Source organism: Hylaeus volcanicus, chromosome 2, assembly GCF_026283585.1.
Source record: "Hylaeus volcanicus isolate JK05 chromosome 2, UHH_iyHylVolc1.0_haploid, whole genome shotgun sequence".
In the NCBI taxonomy this organism is placed as follows: Eukaryota; Metazoa; Arthropoda; class Insecta; order Hymenoptera; family Colletidae; genus Hylaeus; species Hylaeus volcanicus.
Genome location: NC_071977.1, coordinates 10,099,548 through 10,126,283, shown reverse-complemented (window position 1 = coordinate 10,126,283; position 26,736 = coordinate 10,099,548). Strand labels below are relative to the sequence as shown.

At 45.8% G+C, this 26,736-nt stretch overlaps 1 protein-coding gene across 2 annotated transcripts in view; it reads right to left on the bottom strand.

Annotated features, from left to right (window-relative positions):
• LOC128884916 (MOXD1 homolog 2) overlaps positions 1–26,736 on the bottom strand; it is a 226,868-nt gene that overhangs the window by 62,298 nt on the left and 137,834 nt on the right. For both annotated transcript variants that reach the window (XM_054138599.1, XM_054138598.1), the window contains exon 3: positions 757–906. In XM_054138599.1, coding sequence (XP_053994574.1) covers positions 757–906 — 150 coding nt within the window. The remainder of the gene's footprint in view (positions 1–756; positions 907–26,736) is intronic.

Below are 26,736 nucleotides of genomic sequence, written 5' to 3'. Positions count from 1 at the left end.
CTGCAGGCGATAACGAGCCTCGAAATTGGAGCTATTAATATTTTCACACTGATGATCCCGCGTATCGTCTGCGACTCCGTTAGACCGTGACTCGTTCCGATTGGCCGACCGTGAAACACGTTTAGGAGTACCTGTCACTTTCGTTGGCGCGGCCGAAGCATGACCCGAATTTACGACGCGCAATGGCGATCAATTAAAGTTAATTGCGACGTGTAATGAATTTCATTCGAGCTCCGCCGATCTCGCGTTGTTGGAAACGAGAGACGCTAGAGTATCCTAATTTTGCGATCGCTATTCTTGCGTAATTCTGGGGCGATGTCATTGTTTACTTTCGAACAAGATATCTCTCTTGGAGGACACATTATTTTGTTTCGTTTTTAAAAAATTATCAGGAGAACTCAAATATTTCTTGAATACTAATTCCATTTTGATAATGTTTTATCTAGGGATCCGTAATTAAACATCGAAATCGTAAAATGTGTCTACAGCGTGATGAGCGATTCTCCGAACTTTTACGAAGACCAGAAGCATCGTAATAAATGGATTCAGCGAAAATACTAATCGTTTCGCGCCAGTGTAAACGTAGCGTTCAATTTCCCAAAGAGCCGCGATAAATAATTCTTGTTGGCGGCTGGCATTACACGCTCGACCGCTCAATTTTTCCCGTAAATCCATCAAATGATTCTCGGGCGAGCACTTCGCGCGGCGCGCGAAATTATCTTTCACGCCGGAAACCGTATAAATCAAACCACCTACCGTGATCTTGAGGTCCCATGAGTCGCACGTATCGTATCGCCTGCTGAAACGAAGCACCGTGTGCGTCTTGTTCTCGTAACCCAGTAGCAGACTATAGTCTTGGCTCGAGTCCATCTGGGGATCTCTGCTGCCGTTCTTCACGTGTCGGTCCTGAAAAGAGCAATAACTTTGCGTTAAACTCTGCGCCAATCGACCAACAAAAACGTTAGGGTAACGTACGATGCCTGTACATCGTTTCGTTTAAAAATTGCCTATACGTTCGTATGATGCGCAGCTTTTTGAATCGCGAACTATGGCGCTGGACGTCTCAAGTTTCGGTAAAATTGATATGAAATGCGTTGAATTATTGAAAATCGTTTGGCTCTTGCGTCAGTTCAGAGAAATTATGTTTGTATAAATGATGAGGCTAGATATTAGCACTTGTAGCAGAGAATTATCGATTATTTCGTTTCGATCATTGAAATTGGACACGGTCGATCTTCCGAATGAATAATATATTTAACGATTTGAATATTTGACGATTAATATTAATTTATACAGATTAAGAACAAAGTAGAATAGAGACTACTCGTTGTCATGCTTTTTAACCCCTTAAGCTACGATTTAAGCTTCATCAGCCTGGGATCAAAATGTGATGTTTACAATTGCACCGAACAATCCGCCGCGGGCTAGGCTTGTGATAATCAGTTTTGCCACAAATATCCACGTAAATATGTATCCACGTTTAAACCTGGAGGTTAAATGACTAATAAGAATTGTTTCTCCTGAATCTGACCAACTTCAGATTCACACGGGGTTATGGAGTGCCAACGATTCTACGAAATTCCCAGTCGAATGGCAACTATTTCTCCACCGGTCCACTCGGCACGCTGCGAGATTCCCAAAAACCAGAAGCCACCTAAGCGCGTCCGAACAAGAGGAGAAACAGAGCTCCGAAGACGGAATCGCAGAGGGAAGAAGAACTATTCATCGCGGCGCCTTTTTCGTTGAACGGCTTTTTGCTCGGGGGTGACACACCTAAGCCAGACACCAGAAGAGGATCGCAGCGGGTTAGTTAAGCGTCTGAATCTTCGTACGCCCGAAGACAAGTTTTTCAGCGGGATTCCTGGTCGCCGCCTCGATATAATTATCCGCGGTTCGCGACGGCTGGACGGCGCTGTGCCGACGACGCCTTCCCGACTCCATTGTTCTCTCGTGAACGACCCGTGGGCCCGCTTTTTTCTCGACTTTTCGGCGAGCTTTATTAGAATTTAATTTACCTCCGAGCCAGCGGACAGGCCAGAGCCGTCGTACACGCGGCGTGAGCCCTGACGAGTCACGCGTGTTATACTTCTGGCCTCCTTTTGTCCGGGCATTCTTCGGCACCGCCATTCGTCTCACCTGCGAGTCGCCTGCACACGTACAGGCCCAACGTATGCGAAACTGCAGCCTGTGACCGCGGGATGGAACGCGGGGAAGAGGTAAGAAAGAACGCCCGGAATATCCATTTATGTTAGCCTCGACGCGTGAAAGGCTCGAACGAGCCCGTCGCGCCCGAGAACGGGCCTGATTGGATATAAAATATAAAGTGTTCGAAATAAAAACCTGCAGTCAGAACGAGGGGCCCCAGGACGACAAAAACGACCAACTCTCAGCGCGATTGAAAAAAGAGGCGCAGGTGTAGGAACGCGCCAAGGTAACGATATTGTCAAACTTGCCCCGCAAGGTTGCAGGCTGCGCTCCGAAATCTGCGAAACGTGGTCTAACATGCCATTATGGGATTGTTAATGTACTGTGTTGTCGATAGAAAAATTGTCTCTGTCTTTAGGTATAAAGTAGAGGGTATATTCATGTTCCTGATACCCTCGTTGCTAAGAAGTCATAGAGGAAGTCACGAAATCATTAGTAACTTTATGAATTGCATTCGTATTCAGAGCATCGATAAATCGATTGCTCGAATTGCGACTGCGTTTCGAGAAGCTCGTTCCAAGGATTTTCTACTCGCGAATTTTCTTGGACGGCGCAGATATTTCGCAACAATCCTTTCCACGGCGTCGCCTCTTTTTCGCGTTCTTCTTCCTTTTGTCGCATTAGACGTCTGCAATGGACACGAGAAACTGCTTGAAAATGTAACGCAGTGAATCTGGGAGAAAATTCGAATTCCTCGACGGAAACTAGAACCATTCTTCCGCTTTGAGAGCGCGACGATCGCGCTTTGAGCCGGCAGTCGACGTCGATATTGCTTCCGCGTTTAGCGTTTCGATAAAGGCTTCCAGTGGAAAGAGAGACTCGTGCACGCCGATACCTAACAACTACGCCCTTTTGTCTCAACGACTAGAGAATCCGCGTAGCTGAAAATAAGATGCCATGGATTTAAAGTGGGTAACCTGCTACTTTTTATTGCTAGATGAACGCTGTTTTAATCGCTCGCGACGGAAGTTGTCGAAAGAAATTAAATTCCTCAGGTGTACTTGGCAATTGCTTGAGTAAATATTCAAGGTTCTCGTGACAGCTTGGCGATGATAGAATTTTTATTTGGAGAAATTGTGTTTCATTTATTGAATTTAATATCGACTAATTTCATCAGTCTAATTATATCTTTCTCCATGTACTGTAACATATTCAATAAATTATGACTCCCGGAGGATTGATTAAACATGCAATTGCTCATTGCAGTCCCAACATTCACATGAAAAAGCAATCATAGTACCTTAACTCTTTCAGACATGAATTTTTTTTCTCGTACTAATGTAATTTAACTTTTAGTTAACTTGGACTAAAATTAGTATGATCAATTTTTTTTAAAGTCTTAATAACGTGGTTTTTGATGAAAAATAGTGTCGTTAATGTGTGAGTCGTCGACTAAATTTTGTGTCCTCAATTGTGGACGCCAGGTCTGAAAGGATTAACTATTTGCTTTTACAATCCTTTCGCAATCTGACCAGGTGAGAGAACGGTATTGCACCTGGAGATCGAGACTCGCGATCAGCCATAGCGTATCGGACCTTGGACGTCTAGAACGAGACTGAACTTCGCGACCAAAAGCCTGGGAAACCGCGAGCACTCGAAAAAAGCGGACGCATCGGTACGTAGCGCGAGACGAACGAGTAATAAATAATTTCCAGCACCGTCTCGCGCAACTTCTTCAATTTCCGCCGCCACGTCGGAAGCGGGGAGCATACTTTTCCCCCTTCTCGAGCCGCCAGGAGCAGCCGACGCGCGACCGATCGAAAAGTCGGACTTTCATGTCGCTCTTACTTCCACCTTACCAACGACCGGCTGGCTGTCTACTCCCAGAACGTGCTCGCGGGGGCGTTCGTTCCACCGAAAGGTGTTCATCAATTTTCGTGTACGCGAGACACGGTCCGTGTGCACGAAGCAACCGTTCCCCGGGGTGTTGCAAACTCTCGTTCATCGATGCACATCGAACGGTGAAAGAAAATCAAATCACGTACCGCCGAAACTCACGAATGTACACTCGAGTGTTCTGGAGTTAAACGATCGAACTTAGTCTATGAATGAAAATAATTTTAATTTCACCCATCACTGTAGGAATCCAGGTGAGAAACGTGGAGACCGATTTGTAGATACATTGATACCGATATCTTTATCTATACTGAATCACTTGGTCATCCAACATCACTAGCACGTTGACGCCTGCTGGACAAATTACCTTAACCGCACCTCAATATGTCCACATCTTTCAAACAAAGCCGCTTTAGATCTACATGTACACAACATTTTGATCTTATTTTAATTCACAGTAGACGCTGCCTCGTTAAACAGTTACGCTCTGCACAATTTCCCTCTTGTTGGCGCGTAGAGAGGACGAACGGCACATGAAAAGAGACATCCATCGTTTTCGCCAGTGAAAATCGTTCACGAATGAAATTCCGTTTCCGCTCGCGCTTGCGCAATTGTCTTCTGGTCTTCAATCCAGATGGTAGTTTACTGCCGCCCCCGCGTACGCGCGCGGTTGATACCACGGAATACCGCGTATCGCCGTGGAAGAATGGGGAACGCGTCCCGCAATTATACGAATTAGGTCCGCGCTATTCACCAGAGGGAGGACAATATCTTCTCAGCACGCGCGTTTTGTCGAAAACGGGGTTGGGGGCGCGCGCGTGCATGTACGGGGGTAGGGAGCGCCGAGCGCGTTTAACTGCTCTGATTTAAACGAGACGCGAGTTTCGGCTTCCGTTTCGATTCACTGGCCTTTCGAACGAGCGGATGCTTTTTCGGGATCGTATTATCGAATTTGTCGACGCTCGTCACCGGAGCTTGTAGATCGTTACAACTGGCCGTCAGTCGTTGCGATAAAACGTTTCCCCTCTATTCCGTTCGCTTCCGCGCAGAGAAATGGTCGCAGTTTGAAGATCGGGACCACCGAGCATGCGAATTACCTGTCGATGAGGCGAGCAACAGGAGTTAAATTTGAACTTGAGAATTACTTAAAGCAGATACAGTATTTCCTGAATTGTTTACAGATTCAGCCGTTCATTGGACAAATCGATTAACTCCATAAAACAGAAAGTTGAGAAATGCGATCAAAATGGTCGCTGAAAGAAATTATTTATTATTCAGTGGCCAAATAAATTTTGACAATTTATGGTGTTAATCTTTATTAGAATAAAATTTACTTTCACAATTCCTGCACTATTTTCCTTTAATTTCACTTGTAGAATTGCCAGTCATCTCCTACTCGCTTCTGCCCCACTTCTCTGCTCTGTCACCTGTTTCAAAACTGTCAGTAGCGACACTAGTATAAGAGTGTCATGTTTTTCTTTACATAAATATAAAAAGTTATGACTATACCAAGTGCTTCGACACTTAAATAAGATTTGTCAAACAGTAGAAGTAATCACTTTGTGCAGTGAACGGGCCTCAATTATAGACCTGTGTTGTTTATTTGTAGTGTATTAATTTAGTAATACCTTCACGAAGGTTTATAAGTTGCCCTAGGTCGCGTGCAAGCCACGGTGTGTTTGCGCGTTTCCATACACCATTCGTGGCTACTAAAGAAATCAGGAACTGTACGTTCTTGTAAAACGCTATCGCGATGGAAGCGTCGTTTCCGCGGCTGTACGCGTCCCACGGTGCTATTGCCGTCGCTTTCCATCGACTGTCGATCTCGTGTTTATTGTCGCGAGGGGATCATACCATAGCAAGCAAGCGACAGGACATGAAATCAACCCTTGCGCGGAGTTGGCTGACTGTGCAAGTCTGGGCTATTTGCAGAGCGTTTAATATCTGATCCAACTACCGCAGACAACGGAGACGGAGCTAAGACGGATCGGAAGTTGATAAGCCCATGCAACTGATGGAATGCTTTGAGCAGAGTCACAATTGCTCGCTGTGTCTCATTACTTTATCCCTTGGTCGATCAAAGTGCGAGGTTTTGGATGAAGTAAACAAGATATTTTTATATTAGGTTAGTCTTAACCCTCTCAGACCTGAATTATCTTTTTTTCTCGTACTAATATAATTCAATTTTTAGACTTCACTTGGATTAAAAACATTATGGAAAAATTAAAAAAAAATCCAAATAGTGTAGTTTTCGAGGAAAACTGGTCTTTCTTCATGTGCACAAATAAGGACATTCATCTTAAACGATAGCGTCGATAATTTTTAAATTTTGTGTCTTCAATTGTGGATGCCAGGTCTGAAAGGGTTAATGACGTATTCTAATAAGATGGTTGAAAAGATGATCAGAAGTTTTGATCGAGTGAAAGTAATCGTGTAACGAAAATCGACATCGATTGAAGATGAACTGAACGCGGCACGCGATACATAAAAATTGCCGAGCGTATCCGATTGAACTTCCAACGATATTAAATCCTCTATTCCCACCTCATCCATACTCGTTGCGGGGCGATCGTTCACCGATCGGACAGTAAATTTCTTTCGTCGCGGTCGTGGCTGTTAATATAATTTCCGATACACTGGTAATCAAATACCCCGTGAGTATCGCTTACACTGCAATCAGATCCATAATCCTCGACTAGGAATTACGATCACCGTCGACGCTCTTCCGTGAATCTAGCCTGTTCAATCGCTATCCACGCAACTAACGTGAAAGCTGTTTATGTACTCATGGACAAGGAGTAAACTAAAGTTCTAAAGTAGAAAGTTGAATACATCACGAGTAGGTCCATTGCTAATAAAAATTATTTAAATAAGGTTTTCCTCATATTATAAGTTCAGAATCATAGAAGCATAGGAATCTTGCTCACACTTTTTCTACCATGTTCATAGGCAATTAGTCCAAAGAGCCTCGTATTAGAAGAAGGAAAATCGTCCCGATCACGCGTGCGGATAAGCGTCTTCGCGACGGAAACAATCGCAAGACGCGGTAATTGTTAAATAATTGTCGTTGCGTTCTTGCGAACGCACGAACGTCGCGACAGAAAAGGGAAGAGAAACGCGAGGCGTCACAGGGAAAACGTTTCCGGAAATTCCACGTCGCGAGTCGCAACACGAGTTTCTTTATAATTCCAAGTGACACGAAACGAACACTGGCTGGCCATGTAATTGACCCTCGTGTATCCGACCGTTGCTTCTCACGAATACGGGAATCGCGTTACGAACACACGGCTCTATGGAACCGGGGTAAATTATGCCAATTAGGCACGATGCTCTGCTTCGACAGTCGCCATTGTACCGTGAGTCGTGCAAGAATGGGAATGACTTGGTGGATGACACTCGAGCAAAATGAAATTGGATCCATATAGAAGCCATAGGACGATTTACTTTGGTTGAGTTGTACGACGAGTAGCAACCATAGTGTGGTACGCAGTTAGCGTTAAGTTTTGCGGCCCATTATGAAACTATTAAAAAACACCAAAGCACTTTAAAGTTATTCTTCAGACAGTACGTACTATAGCTCTATAAATTATTGCAAGAAAATTCTTCAATGTACCTTACAATAGACGTCGATATTTTTTTCATGATGCGTTGTCCCTCGAACTGCAGGGACAGTCATGCGACAGCGAAGAAAATCGAAGAAGGCGGAAGTGCATTACCCCTATCGAGACTAAACATGTGTTTCCATGTTGCCGTAATAGCTGACAACTCTAATGGCTTTAATTTCCAGCGGACGCACCCGTTCGTTTCTCATAACGTGTCACGTAAATGTCGCGTATTGGAAACGGTGAACGTAACGTTCAAGGATCATTTTCGCGCATACTCGATGAATTTTCAAGAACCTCCCGGCGAGAGGGCACGGTCCTTTCTTGTCGCGAGCTCTCCAGGTCGTTATGCTCGATCGATTTCACGTGCCGGACAATTATGTCAATTACTCTGGCCCGATTCGTCGATCGCGATAATGCGACGCGACGTCACCAACGCTGACAGCGACACCCTACCGTATCGGCTAATGATGGCGCTTAATGGTCTCGAATAGCGTCAAGAACGAGATCGATAGCCGAAATTCCGGTAATGAGACCGTCGAATCGGGCATTGAAGATTATTCTGATCGTATTTCCTCTTTGTGGCGGAACATTGTTCGAGGGAACAATTCTGTCAATGTATAATGGAGTCAAACATTGTATAGCAACGTGTCTGGACCATGATTTAACTTACCTGAGAAAACAGTCACGTTCTGAGAGTAAAAACAGTACAGAGACCCTCTTTAGAAATTGAAATTTTACTAAAAATTCCTTCTCTCTAAAGAGACTAATGTGGTTTTCGACGAAGACAAGAGGCAACTTATCGAGTTGCCAGACTAAGACAATACTCTGAATCTCCCATTTCCTGGACCATTGCTTCGCCGATTGAGCAATCCACGCTAGCAGCAGCTTCCTTACCTCAGTAATTAATCAAAAGCTCCGCTTGTTGCTCTGACTATCCTCAACAGTTTGGATCGACACATCCTATTTCGCCATGAAGATCTCTCTTCGAAGTTCGCCATCTTTCACACTTTCTTCGACGCAAATATGATTCCCCCGCACCGTTTTCGATTTGCAAACCTCTAGATAAGGAATAGGAGCCTCGACTGTTTCGTATACACGTTTCACCTGCGTTTCGCTTGGTGACCTATCCCAGCGTGCAATCGAAAGCCTCGATACGGTCCCCGAGTCGTCATGAAACGGTTATCGTCGCTCGGCGATCTAGGCGGCGGTAACCTCGTCTCGTTTGTCGCAATGCGTACAACGATCGTGGATTTTATTCACCGCTGGCCGTTTCCACCGGCGTTCCGCGTAATCATTAACGGTGGCTGGTGTGTTCCTCTGCCGTCGATGCTATCGGCCCGATAAATAAACGTAAAGCGGCGCGCTGCGTTTCTCAGGCGTGAAACATTCGGACGGCCGCGGCGCGTCCTCTCGAAATCATAAAATTGATAACGACAACCGCATGCATCCGCGGTCCCGTGTTTGTCCGCGCGCGCGACACGACAGCAACAGAACAGCGGTAGCGGGTTCTGGGCCGAAAATACCCCCGTGAGTTTAATGATAAGTGCCATGCGCGATAACAAAAGCGGCCACGAGCGATTGCGTGCGCGGAACGAGCCGTTCGTTTCGAAACGAGCACGACTCCGCCGGCTGAATTGTGTTTTCTTGCTCGTGTCATTGTCGGACGGAACTGATCGCGACCCGCTGCAACTTTACGCAACGCGCAATTTGAAGAAGACTTCTCGAAATTGTAGAATGCTTGTATTAACCCTTTGAGTGCCAAGGAGCGATATATCGCGCCTCCATATACTTGCAAAAAGCGCCACGAGCGATATATCGCTGTTCCATACATTCTATTTTTAATCCACTGATCTTACATTCCTTAGAATATAAATTCCATTCGAGTTCGTTCAACAGAGGCGCCTCGAATGTCCGTGAGAATCGCTACTATTTTACAAACGCGTGCGACATCATGTAAATTAAAGTAACGTAACTGATTGTCGCGTGCTGAGTCGAATTTTTTTTCGCTGACTGCCACGATAAATCACTCAATGCGAACTCTTAAAGAATTCTCAGCATGCACCGCACAATTTTTGAAGCCACTTCATACAGATTCGAATACTTGAAGATGGAAAATATGCTCCACGTTTTTGACTTGTTTTTTTTTTTTACGAATCAATCCACGTCGGATCTAGCGGCTCAAGTGCGTAGGAAGCGAATATTCTAATAATTCACGCGGCTAGAACGGATTCCACTCGCGAACGGAACCAACGTCCGTGCGCGCAATTGACACGGTTGTTGTAGGACTATCGAGAGTTGTCAACGTGGGTGTTGCGACAATTTCGAGAGAAATCGTTCGCGGGGTACGTTAATTGAAGCAGCGATGAGTCACAGTTTTCGAGTTATCGGCCTCGTCGTTGAAAGTGCAAGAACGAATCGTGCCACGGATCAACGACAAGAATGCGGTAAAAACGGAAAACCACTTTATTCTCGTCCGATGGTATCTAGTCGACGTCGAGTTCAACTAGTGTTTCCTGAACGCGAAATGTGCGACCAGGTCGACGTCGTCTCTCCCTCTCTGGTTTAAAATCATAAAATTGATAAAATAACCGGAAAGTAGGGGGCGGGAAAGCACGCATCCTCGACGGAGCGACACGCGAGAGTGAAAAAGTGTAGCAGCGGAAGTCGTTGGGCCAGGTTCTATCAGCGGGAGATAACAAGTGCACATGCGTTTAATCAGATGCCGTATGCACCACGGCTCTCGCGATACTTTAAACCTTGTGTATACCATGCCACAAAGTCTTGAAATAGGATCTCGTCGTGGAATTTCCATATCTTTGCACGAAGAGTTGCAACCCCGTCGCGTTACATCAAGAGGGAGCACTAATATTACGCGTGTCTGTGTGCCTGTTCAGGACTTGTAAGGCGTTTTTCTATCTTACACTGTGGTACGCAGAGAAATAGAATGAAATATAAGGGAACCGAGATTAGGATGTTTGGCTGAGGATGAGCCTATGGTCTTTATTATGTTTGTGGTTAGTTGCGTTGGTCATCCAACACCTCATCATAATCTAAAGACACGATAGCCTAATTTGACTGATCGAGAGCTTATGACTAATTCTGCTTCACCCAAGTTACAGCCAGTGGTTGCAACTGTATACGCAGTCTTTTTGTCGTCGGACAACAAGACCTCGTTTTCGGCTCTTCACGAGATGGACCCTGCATAAATTGCCGTTTCGATCATCGAGTCAAAGGTAGCCGGCGATGAAAAGCCAAGGGAAGTCGACGCTCTCGATGCTCCCGTTGATTTCTTCCATTTGCAAATCAATTCGTTTCTCGACTACCACTTTACTGGTATCGTCTATGAGCGATTTCCGAGAAGATTACGCCGACTGCAAAGGGGCCACCGTCGAGTGGCGCATTATCGAGCGCGACCCCGAAGCACCGGGAGAATTTGCTGGAAATTATCGAACAGCGGGAAAATGAATGTTGGATGTGCCACGCGAATGTATCGTCTTTCGCGGAGATTGAGCGCGGCTGACGTCTCCGATTGGAGACATATTTTATTCAAGACGTTGCCCCGTATTGCCTCAGAATCGTAAACGGCAGCACCAGGACTTGTTACGGATGAAGACAATTACCAGGGAAAAAACAGGCCCGGAGAGGGAAAGGAGGAAGGCGAGAGGGTAAGAAAACGAAAGATGGATACACGAGCAAAAAATTTCATGAATATCAAGAAGCTCGTGGCAACAAATTTCACGTTAACCTAGATTCCCTAAAAATACGTCCTATCGTTCCAGTACTGTCTATCACCCTCTTTGAGCAGCATTAAAGTATTAATGAATTTTCACTAGACGCTATGCGAAACTTGGAATTTCAAAAACTCAGGGCGATCTTATACTTTTCCTCACCGATGTATATCACCCTAGTAGTGGCAGTAAAATGCGCAATGCTAATTTTCCAAACAATCTTCCCCCACATGAAGATCGGTTAGGTCAAGGCATTTCGGGATTCCATTTGGAGCGTTCCTTCGGTTTTCTTGCGCTACAATCGTACTCCCCGGTGCCAAGACGACTGCATAGTAAATTTTCCGACGCGACGCCCGATACGTTGAACCGGTGTTACGCTCCAAGGAACCGAACTAGGTACGCTCTACTATCCACGCAGATCCTTGTCGCGCGGAACGAAGGATCCCATATTACACGCTCGTGTCTCCTCGCAGTTTAAACCTTCCCACGAGGAGGCGTCCCCGCGAGCGCCGTCGTCGTCTTTGTGGCTGTCGTCGTCGCGACGCCGAGGTTTGCTTCGAAAGGAGTCATCAGCCCGCGACGTCATTATTCTTTCCGTCCCGTGCAGCCAGTTTTTCTGGATTACGAGTCGATCCCGACGTAAGTCCGCCGCCTTTTCACCGACCGAGCGCCTGCATAAATCACGAGACACCCGGGGATATTATCGTGGAAACGCGAAACGTCCGCTCGTCGTAAATTTCACTCTCTCTCTCGCGCCATCCAGCACCACTCGTTGCCCCTGATTAAGTATTAATTTATTCGATTCTTTCCTCGGCGTTACCCGTTGCCGTTTGTTTTCCAGAGATGTTTCGCGTTACGACGTCTCCATCCGGGGAATCCATTTTCTCCCTGTTCATGGCAGCTACACAATCGCGTCGTCGATCGTTATCGTTCCGCGCGGAGACATTCGCCTGGACGCTTCATCCGCGCGAGACAACATCGCCTGATCGTTCGGGTTTACTGGCAATAGTTCCCCTGTGGTGTTATTGCGCGCCGCCTAATAAGACTCTCAGGTGGATCACGATCCAATCAACTCCTCCGCTACCGTGCCAACGAGGATATTTATACATATATTGATCTAGGGTTAGAGTGTGAATCCCCCGATTTAGCGAGCCCCAATTTGGTGGGTTTTGAAATCATGAAAACAACGTCGCTATCATATTCTTTTGCGCAGGACACAGGACACCGTGAAAGCTAAAGAGGAGTATAAAGGTTCGTGCAATGAAAAAAATGTTGATATTTAACCCACTATGGTTTCTGTCCGCGTTGCATTGTTAAGCACGAAACAACGTTTCGCTCGGACACGGCACTCGAAACTTCCAGATGCAAATCCCGGCCACTTGCGCGTAATCCGGGGTTAAAAACAAGTTTCCCCTAAGTAATTCTAAACAGCGATTTCGCATTACTCCGTATATTAGTTCGCGTGACAAGTTGCGACTTAATTAGATAACGTGGGACCGCGGTTAAAAGTTTGCATCCGCGCTGCAGCGTTCTAGCTCCGCGCCTCGTTTAAAATTCAAACCCCGAAACCTGAGAGATAATCGCGGCTCCAATTTCGCTGGACCAACGTCCCAGCGAGTGGTCCGACCCACCTTTGTTGATAATTCCACCGTAATTGCGCGCATTCGATGAAATAATCGAGGTAAGTATCGCGCAACCGTCCACGTCCGATAGAAAATCCCAGAAAGCGTTTTACCTTCATAAATCACTCTCATCGTATTTAATATCGCGCTACTCCTGCCTCGCGGTACACGTGCACCGTGGAAAGAAAAATGGTCGAGCTGTGACGTCATTCCGAGGCGGAATAATAATCATCCTCGCTCCGTCGCCTCGCGGAGTGCTGTTGGTGTGCGCTGGATGATTTTAAAAATCCTGTCGAACGATTTGCTGGCGCGAAATGCACCTAGGACGTGAAAAAAAAGATTGATAAATATGGATCCAGAGAGATTTTGTTTCGAAGACGAAACCACTTCGAGTTATCGTTTAACACTCAGACCTAGCGTTCACAATTGAGGATACAACATTTAAAAATTACCGACACTGTCGTTTAGGTTTAACTCTAAAAATTAAATTACATTAGTAGAAAACAAAAAATACTTTAGGTCTGAAAGGGTTAATTTCATAGTGTGCGAGTGTCTTCAATATCTCGACAGGAACATAGTCCCAACGATCATATTTCTCCCCTAAAAAAGATTGTGGAATGTCCACCCTTGGAGTCCAAGAACGAATCACAAAATACGGGCAGTTCTAACCGATGCGCCGCTGCAATTCAATTTCCCAGCCGCCGCGCGTACGGAGCGAACAGTCTGCGCCATTGTCATCCATTACGGAGTTAGCGAAACGGCGGACGTCCCGCGATACCCGATATCGATAGTCCCCGAAGATTAATATGAAAGAGTTCTCACAAAGAAAACCGAGCGGGCCGGGGTTAAAAAGTCACCGTTCATCGGCTGCGCGGCCGAAGACGGAGTAGAGTTTGCTCTTCCTCGGTCTAATTCATTCGTAACTTCTCCTCGCCGAGAACAGGGGGTGGTGTGGGGGACCAGAGAAAGAAGAAGTCGTCGACGACTGGATGGGATGAGGGGGGAGGGGGCGAAAGCTGAAAGACGTAAAAGCAGTCTGCGGTAGGCAGTGAAAAATCTCGAAGCCATTCCTCATCTGTTCCCAGCTGGAAGAACGAAGAGGGCACGAGCCTCGAACTGTGGATGCGACGGTGGTAGCCGCTCGACGGACGAATACCACCCGCATCAGATAATATTTAAATCGATGATAAACATTTATAAAAGCGTTTTGTTATACAGAAAACATATTTGGATCATTGTGCGCCGAGCGCGCACCATAGGAATGAGGATTATGAATTCAGGGGCCCGGCCCCGAAAGCCATTGTCCGTCGGTCCTCTCATCTCCATAACGGGTCCCATCTTCGTCGACTTCCATCCTCCTTCGATCGGTGCTTGGCTCTTGCTCGCGACCATCTCCATCTACCCATCGTTTCCTCAGCCTCCTCGTTTGCGTCTGTCTCGCTTCGACAACCTTTCCTCGCGAAGGTTCTACCTTCTTCAGCCCCCGAGGTGGCCTCCACGCTCGGGATCTCTCGCTACTGCTTCTCCCGCGTTCCTCCTTTGTGGGCCCAAACTCGACTCGATCCCGATCCCCGATTGTTTTCTCCTCCGCCCGCCTAAATTGTCCAAATGAATGCGACCGGCTGTGCACGCACGCAGGGCCCCCTTCGTATGTATGCTAAACGTCGCTGACATTAATCGTGCCTGCCGGAATAGCGCGATCCTATCGTAACGAGGACTCCTCCCTTCGAGTCGGTACCAAGAGGCTTGCGAAGGTGAACTGGCCACGGGAGCACTTTTGCAACGCCGTGGAACTCCGAGAGCTCGTCGGCATGATCGCAGAGACGGTAGTCGATGCCTAATCGAGAGGGACGGAGTGCCAGACTAATACTCTTGAAAATTTCTACTTTGATTATATTTTATTTGAACATTACTGAAAATTTCATAATTAAGCGTTTATTGTGGTATTTATATTTGTGACTTCATTGAAATTGGAGGATTTCAATCAAATTTATTTTCTTCGATACTCACCTTTTAGAATTAATTTTCTTAGTTCTTCGGTGAAAAGCACTGTCACCCATATACGGGTGTTAAACAGTAGTGGGAACATAATTTCTAGTCGACTATGTATTTATTTATAATTGAGCCGTTCATTGCAGACATTGATTAACACCATAAAACAAAAAGTTGAGAAATGCGACGACATATAACAAGTTATGACTATACCAAGTGCTTTGGCACTTAAATGTAGCATTTTTCAAAAAATGGAGGTAATCGATTTGTGCAGTGAACGGCTCAATGATAAGCGGAAAAGACAAGTATCGATAGCCAAGGGATGATTGGCCTTTTGCTACTATGCCTCTCTTCGCTAGGGCGATTCGTTTTCTCGCGAAACCCGACGTTCGGAGCTCGACCGCAAGGAATTTCGAGACATCCTCCGTTATCCCCCACGGTCCTCCATGTTTTCACGACTGACTGAGCTGGATCTCGTGAAACCTGCTACTAATATTTATCCTGGGAGTGACACCGGAGACCGTCCTTCGACGGAACGCGTTTTATTTTCCTGTCTGAGAGCTTGTACCGCAAGGGTGGGCCCGCGGACACGTCCCCTCTTCTCTCGTTACCGCTGGAAATCGGTGTGGCGTCCCGTCGAAAGCGAGGACGAAATTTATTTCACGGGCAGAACGTACGATAGCTGTAATATGCAAATTGCCGACGCACGCGTGACTTTATTGGCTGTGACACGTTACGTGCGCCCCGGGTAAATGTAAGTTCCAAAGAGAATGCCTTCGCTAGGTCGGTCGGTGTCGCGAGCCAAGAGAGATAGAGTGAAACAGAAAGAACAGGCTACGGGGCACGTTACACTGGCTTGTTCGTGAATTTATTATGACTGCTCGGGTAATTAAATTCACGGGATTCCGTTGCTGAACGAACAGCCTCCCGTCCTCGCGTCAAACGGTTGGAATCTTGACAAAATTTAGAGTCCTCGAGGCGTGATGCTCGGCGAAGTGTACCTTCTAAGTGCAAAGATCGATTTCGTGGTGTCACTGGATGCTGAAGTGGTACGCTACTTTACCAGCGTCTTTGGAGTCTATTCTAGCTTGATCTATGCATGATTTCTCAGGTATGTACTGTGTCACCTCTGTCTTCCGAACTCTTCGGCGTCCTAGCTTTGATGTCCTCCATGATGGTTGTCCTCTAAATGTCTTGCTCGAATTTCAGGACAATGAAGATTCTACTCGATGTTTCCTTGGGGGCCGAAGCGTTCGCTCGATACAATTTAACAGAGTGCGGCATGAAATCGCGGTCCATCGGATTATCCATGAAAAAATCTCGCCCGCGTTTTTGGATGACGGGAACGAATGTTTTAATTTTATTCGTCGGCCTCTGCAGTCAGGCGTTCCACGCGCTATCACCTTCGGTGATCTCGCAGTCGCCTGGTAATCCTCGAGGGTATTCTCGAATTCACCCTCGCTCGTGTTCTTTTTATGGTTCGCGCTCTTTTGACACCAGCCGTTATCGGTACCCGTGTCTGATGCGTGTTGACGCACGTAAGACCGCCGCGTTGTAGTGGACACAAAGTAGAAAAGGATACGGGGGTCTCGCGTTTCTTCGGCCCCCTTTCCATGGAACTCGTCGTGGAACTTCCACGGAGCGGTCGACGAGGTGTGACGCGGACTCACGGTCGAATTAACCGGGCTGGTGCTTTCGAAGATCTCTGGTCTCGATCGGCGAAGATCAGAATGTAAATGGCTGAGAGGAACCTGTGGAACACGAGCATCTATATCCTCTGGAAGGACTCTCGCTTGTTGCGGTACGAGGGTCTGGTACAAATTCGTATCGTGGACCCTGTCGTTATAGCAATCTTCGTGTATCGCGTTATGTTTAATGTCGTCGTTACTGTTAGCGCTGGGAATGAGGAAAGAAACCTTTGACGCCGTTCGATGTTTCTGGTTCTCGCGGCTAAAAGTGGAAGGCTGAAGGCTAATTTTAATGGCGGATGGATCAACAACAGTCATCCATATATGGTTTTCACTAAAGAACTAACAAAATTAATTTCGAAAGTTAAGCATAAATAAGTTGAATTTAAATGAAATTCATGAATTTTTATAAAGTTACAAAAATGAGTACAACGATAAATGTTTGATTATCTAGTCTCCAATAGCGTAAATAATATTTAATCCTGGTAGAAATTTTCAAGAATACTTGTCTGGCAATAAACGTATTAAATGTCCTCTGAGACATCATTAAACATCAATGTTCCCATATACCGTTGATGTTTACCGAAGGTTTCGTTATCTATCTCTCCCAAGAAAAAGACTAGTAAGACAGTCAACCAACTTGTGGGTAAACCCTGCAACACATAAGCCCCTAGGTGTATGGAAAGCTTCGGAGAGCACCTAAACCGTCCAATGCGGACATGTCCAACTCGATGCCCGTATGAGCTGTCTCCGGTTCGCCGGAGTAAACAGCTTTCCACGAGCTGTTAAAACACACTTCTGTGAGCGAAGATATCGCGGGTACTCTATGATCGAGAGGTTATACACGTGTGTGTGCACATCGGAAGTACGACGCTGTATCGCTACACCCCTACTGATGCAGTTGATCTCCACCAGTCGTGTATTGCCGTGACGTCAAATGCTCGCGGCATTTGTCCTCTGCTAAGCTCGTGAGCGACGGCGCCTGCCCTTGTCCATCACGGGCCACTTGGACATGCCTGATCAAATATATTGAACACTCGGACTACATAGAGTGCCTGGCGGCCGTCCAATTTATTGGGCACTATGTCCTCGTCGAACCAACTGAACCTTCAAGGGCGTCTTTGCTTATACTGCTGTCTTTGCTTTGTTTCGCGACTAGAACACTCGAACGAAAGAGGTGGTGGTACGAGTGACGACGACTTGACAAGGTATATGATAATCAAGGGGAGCAGGTGAGACATTATCTTATTCGCTAGATATTCCTCGCTAGCTAATCTTCGCCCGGTTTGACAATTCGCTCGGACGAGACACCCTGTTGATGCTGCATCCAACTCCATCAGTAAGAAAAACTCTGCCCAAGGAGTGTGCGCGTGGCGGTTTTTCGCCGAGCGGAGATAGCCATAAATTAGAAGCAGCGAGCGTGGCAGATTCGCGCGAGCGGTTTGTCTCGTCTATCAGGTTTTTCAAAGCTGAGCTCGTCGCACCTGTTTTATAGACTCCTCGTGTCCCGGAGTAATTAGAAATTGTTTCCTCCTTTCGCAAGGCGTGTCAGCGCGCCGGGACCAATGGCGAATCCGGCGCCGGTAATTAACGTCTCGGGTGTATTGTAATTTATTAATAACGCGCAAGCTTACTTAGCGGCGTTCCGCGCGGATGCGAGGATCTCCGGCGAGCTACGTCGCTCGAGCCATTATACGCGCCGCGATCCGCCTCTGGCGGCCCCGCTGCGGTATTTTACCGCACCGGAACGGTTATTAATTCGACCCTCCAATCCCCCGTGGTGACGCACACCGTAAACTGAGATCGCGATACGCGTCGTTGCCCTGTTTTCGGACGGGTTTAAGGAGTCAGCGGTTACGCCATCGTTGCAGCACGAAAAAACTGCGAAAGATTCACTGTAATTCGGGCTGTTGCACCTGGCCGTGCAGGTTGAGGTATTTAGGACAAGCCACTTGAGTGACTTGCTACTTTTGGCGACAAAAAATGCGCCACACCAATATTCAACGTGAGGGGACTTCTGTATACCCTTCAAACCTAGTAAGATTGATGCGATACTGTTTTATCTGTCATCGAGAGTAAGCAGGTTGTTCAGGTGTCCTATAAATCACAGGTATCGCGTTAGTCCAACTGTTCAATCGCGGACCAGCTAGAAAGGTGGCAAGTTTCCAATAAATTTGCGATACAGAATCGTTTGTTAGTTCCGTCGAAAGGGTTGGCTCTTCGGGAAGAGTTTGCTTTGCACGCTTGATGCTCGATCGGAGCCCCTCGATACAGAGACGTCCGCGTTTAGGACGAACTCGCCTCCTGAAAACTTTATTCGGCGAGTCCCCTTCGCCTCCACTCGTCGCCTGGGTTCACGCGCGTTGAATAGCAAGTTTTCTCGCATCTAACTTGCGTAACGAACAGAGAGGGGCTGGTAGAAGTTCGCGTGTCATGAACTTTCGGCGTTACGGGGGACGAAAAATGGTCGGAAGCATTTTTCCTGACAAAGGACCAGCGTTTCTTTTATCCCCGCTAGAATAATTTCGTTTTTTCTTTTCCCGTCGCGTCGACGAAACCCAGTCGCTTTTAGCGTAATGATTTTGTTCCATTTTTTTGAGGACGACGCTTCACTACCGATACACCCGGTTCTCTCGCTAATGCTGGACTCGTAATGACGTCGACGCCCCCGCTCGTCACCGGGAGCGAAGTTTGCAAACTGTACCGGTTTGTTCTTGAAACTGGGTCGAGTCGTGCCTCTTTGGTTAAACCATTAAAAATACAGGAAAGTTTCTTTGCATTCGAAGACTCGATGCCGGAACTAAACGCTTCTGGAATTTTAACATCTCTCGAATGCGATCTATAAAGACGTCCATTATGCAAAATTTTCTGTCGAAATATGGTGTGTGTTGTACTCCGCGTTGATCTTAACACGTTGATTGCCATGTCACCCATATATATGGGTGAGTGTTTTTCACTCAAGAACTAAAAAGATTAATTCTGAAAGTTAGACATCGAAGGAGATGAATTTAAATGAAATTCATGAATTTTGATATAGTTACAAAAATAAATACCACGATAAATATTTGATTACGTAGACTCCAATACTCTAAATAATATTTAATCTTAGCAGAAATTTTCAAGAATATTCGTTTGACAGTGAACGTGTTAAACTAAAAATAATACAGATTATGTTGGCATACAACAGGTGGAGACAATAATTCTATGAAAATATGCTGCTCTGCGAATGTTCTAAACGATGTAACACGAATGCTATAACGTCGGCCTGCGATTTACGTATATCGCGTACGCCCATATCATAGAAGTTTACACGAAAGCGCAATAGAAGAATACGTGGATATGAAACGAGAGATTATCACGGTTACGTGTCTCTCACGTTGGCCTCTCACGTCAATCGGCGTGGGAATAAAGTACACATGTTGCATAGGAACGCGACAAACTTACGCTAGTTCCTGTATTATAGACTGCATTTGCATCGAAGAGTGCCAAAGCACCGAGACCAGCGGATTCCGGTGAATTGGGCCATGAGTTAATGGGAGTATCCGTTTATGTCAGACGCAAACTTCAAGGAACCCACCGAACATAAAAATAACAATAAAGTTATACATAACTGGAACACCCAGTTAGTCGCGCCAGATTGTTCCGGATCCAGATGTATTCTCCTGTATATATGAATTATTATAATCCGTACTGAAACATGGAAGTTTCGAAACACACGTGTGCTTTATTCACTTTGCTCTTGCGGCTTAACAACGTACACCCTTTGGACGCGCATTAATTAACGTTTAAAAGCAAACAAACGATACTTATTTAGCGAACTTCGTTGCCAAACCCGCAGTCCATTTATTTTCTTGCGACCATTACGATTAAATTGCGAGAATAAACGTGTCGCGTGAAATACAGGATTTCTTCCAGATCGTACGTCACCAACTCGCGAAGGAAACCACGAAACCCTTTCGCAAAAATCGTGGCCTGAAACGGTTTTCACAGAAATCCTAGCCACCTGCGAAACAAAGCCACCAGATGAAAAAGCTGGATAGACGAGACAAATTACGCGTGACTGAGCGCCGTGCTTTCTCGCTGGCGTCGCGGACTCGCTTCTGTTTCTGAGCTCACTGACTTATCGCTGACCGCGACACGAGAGATCCGCGATCGTCGAAGACAAATCGGTCGCTGGGTTTTACTTTCCCGTCTGTTATTGAGTAACAGAGGGCCCCGAGAGTGCAAAAAACCGTAGCCGTACCGAGTACGTACGTTGGCTTCGTCTTGCTTTATATCTCATTGTCAGGAGCGGTATGTCAGGTTCACATAGACAGATAAATAAATATCAGAGGAGCATAAAGTTTGTGTGGTGACGGGTATATGTAGTGTACCGATGCTAAACAATTTAAGAAGAAAACATGAAACCATAAAACCTAGTATGGTGATTTCTAACGGATTCTATTTCTATTTAATTAGAAGCTTTGACTATAAAGGGCGGGAATATTGGAAAGATTCTAATCTAAATCGACGAGTATTCGAACATGTTTTTTTCTAAATAATTTTAGTTCCAAACAAGCGAGCGGTCAACGATTTCGATAAATTTGAGAACGTAGGCGGTACCTCGCGCGGTAAAAGGTACGAGTATCGTTCGAGCAGGTACGAGCACTTCTATCGTTTTCACGAAATCCGACACCCTTAACCGAGCTCGCTCGATTCCCACGAGGCGTACACGAACTGTCCTCGTCGCTGCGTGCCCTCGAAACTCCAGGGGTTTCCGTGTAATAAGATGTCACCGACATTCCGGCGTCGCGGGGCCATGAATCCTTTTACAAAAATCGCTCGCTGGAAGTTGACCCCTCGAGCGCTTATGACGGATATAGTCGTCGTGCACATGACGTGAAACTTTATACGCAAGACTTATACGCTCGCGCACGTTACTTTACCTGCGCTGCAGAAAAAAATTACGTGCATTTTTGTGTATACATTCCGGAAATGGTAACAAGAAATTTCATACTGTATTTTGTTGACGTACTCTGGATTTGACGTCTCCGAGTTTCTCGCAAACTCTACGAAAACTATGTGGCATCGCGCTCCGATCTTTCTTGGAATTTTACACTTTAAAAATGATATTCCAAAAAAATCTCTTCGCCTAGCAGCTTATCTGAGAGTGTAACATGAATGTTTGATTGAACATTGATTCTAATGAAAATGATTTTTTCAGCATAGATCACGCAAGGTCTTTATATTTTCATATAATTATTATTATGAAACGTCCTCGTTACGCGTAGAAGTCGAGGTGCAGGTAAAAACTCTGTTATAAAACCTGACCTCGTACACGGTCTTTATACAAATGTTTATTTAATGTTCCATGGCAGTAATTTTTCCATGCGACAGACGCGACATACATTCGTCTTGACAAAAGCATCATGACATACATTTCTTCTCACATAAAGGACACGACGTATACATCTGCGAGCGGCGTAAAGTACGAACCACCTAGGAACATACTCGGGCTAACGAGCTGCTTAAGAGGTCAGGCGATCTACCTGTTCTCGGAAAAAGGCTAACACGAGATCTGATTAAGAATATTTTAAGCGTGAGAAACAGTGACAGCTTCGTTGAAGTCGAGACGAGCGACTGTTGCCACCTTGACATTTATTCCTTTCAAGGAAATGACATAAGTCGGATTAGTGGACACTTCACCCAGCTGCTTGTCAGATGAATTCATTCTCCATGAATCTGACATTTCGAAAAATTACTGTCTTCAAAGAAGCAGACATTTTTCGTTCGTTTATATTTCCAATTGGAACACATCATCTTCAATGTATGTCGCATACATGAAAAATAAACTATAGGAGTACTTCTTCGTAATTGAAACTCGATTCTACTTAACTGTGATCAGGTCTGGTACTCAGCCGAGGTTCGATCATACGCGAAAACCAATTGATTGAAACGGAAGAATTTAGTTCGGTAGAAGAGGCACGTATATTGACTGAAGATTGATTGATTGATTGATTGCCGTTCGGACGTAGGTGCTAGAGTTTCATGCGTGGAATGTTTACGGAAGTGTCGGTCAAGGGATGGCCTGGAGCTCTTCGTAGCTCCTGTACTGACAGAGCCTCCTAATTGCAGGTAATTACTATTTAGGATCAAACACGCGGTGTGCAAACATAGGTGGGAATTCGCGTCTGCTCGATGAGCCAGTTGGACGGGCCGTCGCGAATCTAAACATAAACGTTGTTCCATAAATCAATGCAAATCAAATTAATCAAGTTGGGGGGACATGTATATGTAAGTTGTTGTAAGATCTGTCTGAACATTGCACTGTATTCTTTCAGATATTTCTAATATCTTTCAAACTCGATGTGCATTTTTTTTATAGTTAAGACGCCAAATATTTAGGATAGTATTAAGTAGTTCTAGTGCTAAGAGGCATCATTATTCCAGGGCAATAAATATCCAACAGCTGCAGTGGTCGATGCACCAGCGGATTCCTAACGAGGCCAATAAATATCTATCTGTCTAACCATCTCTATCTATCCACTTTATAGTTAAGCGGTTCGAAAAAGCGAAGGCAAAGACACGACCTGGTTAAAGAAGGTTTTGTCCAGCAATTACGCATTCCACGGTCCGACGAGTCGACCCGGGAAATTTGGCGAAAGGCGGCCAGGCCAGGGACGTCAGACAGGAAACGTTTTTCCCTCTATCGCCTTCGCGATGGCTCGTACTTGCGGTACGCGGTGGCGAGCAATTATTGAAAAACGATTTGCCCGACCGCAGAATATTCCGCAATTCCAGCATCACTGATACATGCAGGCCTTCGTTTGGTGCTGGAGCTGATCGTAGCTAACCACCCAAACCTCCAGACCGCAAACGCTCGACCGTAGGTCGTAAAGCGTTTTAACGAGCGATATCGCTGCTCGCGCACACACGAAATTGACATCTTTCGCGGTGCTAATTTATTTTCCAGCGTTATAACGCGGCTGATTCACGACACCGAGCCGTCGAGCAAGCCGTCTCGTCTCGCGTTCTTCTGCTCTTTTTCGGCTCGTTTCATTAATTCTACGACCCAACGAAGCCCGGAAGCGCCTTCCTCGGAACGGCGGGAATTAATCAGAAAATCGATCAGAGATAAACGTCAAACGGCTAGCTGCCAGCACTCGGTCGACTGGCTGATATCAATTATAACTCTCGCGCCTCGCGTATCTACGCCCCTCTCCATTAACGTCCATTCAATCTTCTAATGCAGCGAATGAAAGAGAAAGGCGAAGAAGGCGGGGGCGAGCTAACGACGCTCTATATACGTACGTTGCAACGCTGCATCGATTCCCAGGGTAAACGGCATTGAAGACTACCCGTAGCAATTTAGGTGCGAAACGGAATGCTCAGAAATACTCAAACTTGTAGATAGCTGAAGAGAAGATATTCGCAACTGAATAACGTGAACTGACGTTGGAATATATAAATATTTCGTGAAAGCTATACAGTTCAATTGTATTACTTTGCAGTGTTTTACTGTTTCGGAATGAATACTTCGAAACTTGAAATTGCGTCGTGTTTCTCAACCCTGAATTCGAACGTTGTCTCAACCGTTCGAGCACGGTGATAAACAACTTTTTAACCCACTTTGAAAAGGAGGAGGTTACTCAATTCGTGATGTATATTCTCTTCTTTTTTGTACCGCACCGACCATTCGTCACTCGTTGTCTCCTCGAATCGAGTCAGTTAGTAACTGATCGCCATCGAAATATATTCAAATTGTTCCGCATTTCGCCGCTTTTCGTTAAAGCTGTGCCGATATCCAATTCCTTGGATCCTACCCTTCATACAAGAGTGCACCAGCCCTTCAACATTAACAAAGAAATGAATCCAAGTTCAATGACCATGATCCCATCGCCAACATAATCGCTGTCCCTCAGAAGAATACCCATTTGGAGACATCCACCTAGAGCATCTCTCAGACCTCGCAAAACTAAAGCGGATGTTTGTTCCACCTACTATAACAACGGAAAAAACTAGGTCTTAACTCCGTTGTGTAATTCTGTCGAGCACCGGTTGAAGCACTCCTTAGGGATGATCTTTCGCAAACTGCGATGTTTCGTTCGCAACCCCGTCGTAACCGACGTTTGAAATGCCCAAAGAGACGTCGTCGTCACGTAAAGCGCGCCATTTACCCACTTTTCCAGACAGCTAATAGACGAACGAATTAGCTGTTAAACTGTTTCCGCGGTCGAACGGGAACGCGATGCAGTTCGCAGCATGGGACTAATCCACTTACGTGACCTTTGGCGCATGCACGCATATGCACCGATGCACGCTCGGCATTCATGCAGGAAACCGAATGGTAGCTCGACCAAGCAACCGTCAACGCTCTGGCGAACGTACACGCCTCGCCCGATGCGAGGAATGTCAAGCAGCCGAAAATCCTACGGCTCCTTTGTGAGATTACCGTGATAAAGCCAACCGAAATTCTCCCGCGAACCTTCGCCTGGGATTCTGCCCCACTTGAGTCTCGATTATTCTCCATCGATACGGAAGATTTCCGAATCTTGGCTTTACTCTTCACGCTCGAGTTGCGAATTCAAGTTGGTTGCGATTTATCTCCTTTAGCTACTTGCAATTATAGTTGCTGTCAAATATTGGCAGATATACCACAAAATTTACGTTAATATTAGGGGGCCCAGAAAGTAATGTCGTTTCGACGAGGACGACAATATAGTTGATTGAAAACAAAAACTTGTTATACATTTATTTGTTTGAATTTAATGTAAACGAAACGACATTACTTTCTGGTCCCCCTAATACATTTATCGATTTGATTATTTATTAGACATCAAAGAGCCTCCATGACGCCACGAAATTCTAGCCTTCCGCGCCTGATTTGTCCACAGACTTCAGGCTCGATCTACCGCGATCGACAGGTATATATCTTTTGCGGTTGCGTGCCGTGGTTCGTTCAAGAATCGCCCTGGGAAACGAGAACGACGGGGATTCTCCAGGACTGGACGCTACGCAAAAAGTTGCGGTGTGGCAGTTCGCGGATGTAATTACGAAGAGATTGGACAGTCAGAGAATGACAGTCGAAGTTCTTCGTCGCTGCGAATGTGGCTTGTTGCGGCTTGTTGTCCAGGCATCGTCGAAGAATGACGGCGTTGTGCAGCTTCAATAGGATCTTCTCTTGATGAAATCGTACAATCTTTGAGGGACGATTTTTTCAGGTAGAAAGGTATGATTGAATTGGCAAAACAAATATTCACGATCCTACCCACCTTTTATCTTAGGCATTCCCATCAACGTTTTAATTTTAATCTTTCTTTTAAAATCTTCCTTTTTATTTTAGAATTGTTATGCTTTCATTTTATTTCAAGCTCCTATTCTAAATTTCTACATTCAAATAAAATTTCTTGATCTTTAAATACAGCTGGTGACAGTGTCAACGACTGGAAACATAAGTAAAACTGTCGAAGTGTTCGTTATTTATTCATCGGTGTAGAACAATAACGTCTCTTTCATCTAACGTTTGTTCCGAGACCAAATTCGCGATGTAGGAATAAACGAAGCTAAAACGAGTCGGGCAACGTCTCGCTAATTCTTCGTTGAACGTCCAAAATGGAAGAACATCCAAAGGATACCCTGATAAGTTACGTACTCCCCTTGCCAACCAGTTGAACGAATGACGTCCATTTATCCGTCCCACTTTCCGTCCGTGCCTCTTTTTTCATCCATCTCCAGGGAAATACAAGTTCCTCCATCTAGCCCCACTCTGCTCGTACCCAATTTCTTCTTAGCCGTGATTCCGCGCGAAAGCGAATTCCGAGTCTGAAATCTCGGACGCGACCAGCGATTGGCATAGATGGTTTTCATGTGACACGAACTCGCGACTTTCGGTACCGTGGCATTGAATGCCACCACAGGTGGTGTTGGGAAACTCCGGCAAATGTCATGACACGAAACTGGCCGTGTATCGGGCGCGTGTCGTCATCGCGACGTGACTTATGACACGGGATTAAAAGTCGTGACTTCGGTGTCGGATGGAAACGGACCTGTGGCGAAACGAGGAATTGACCGAATCGTCCAT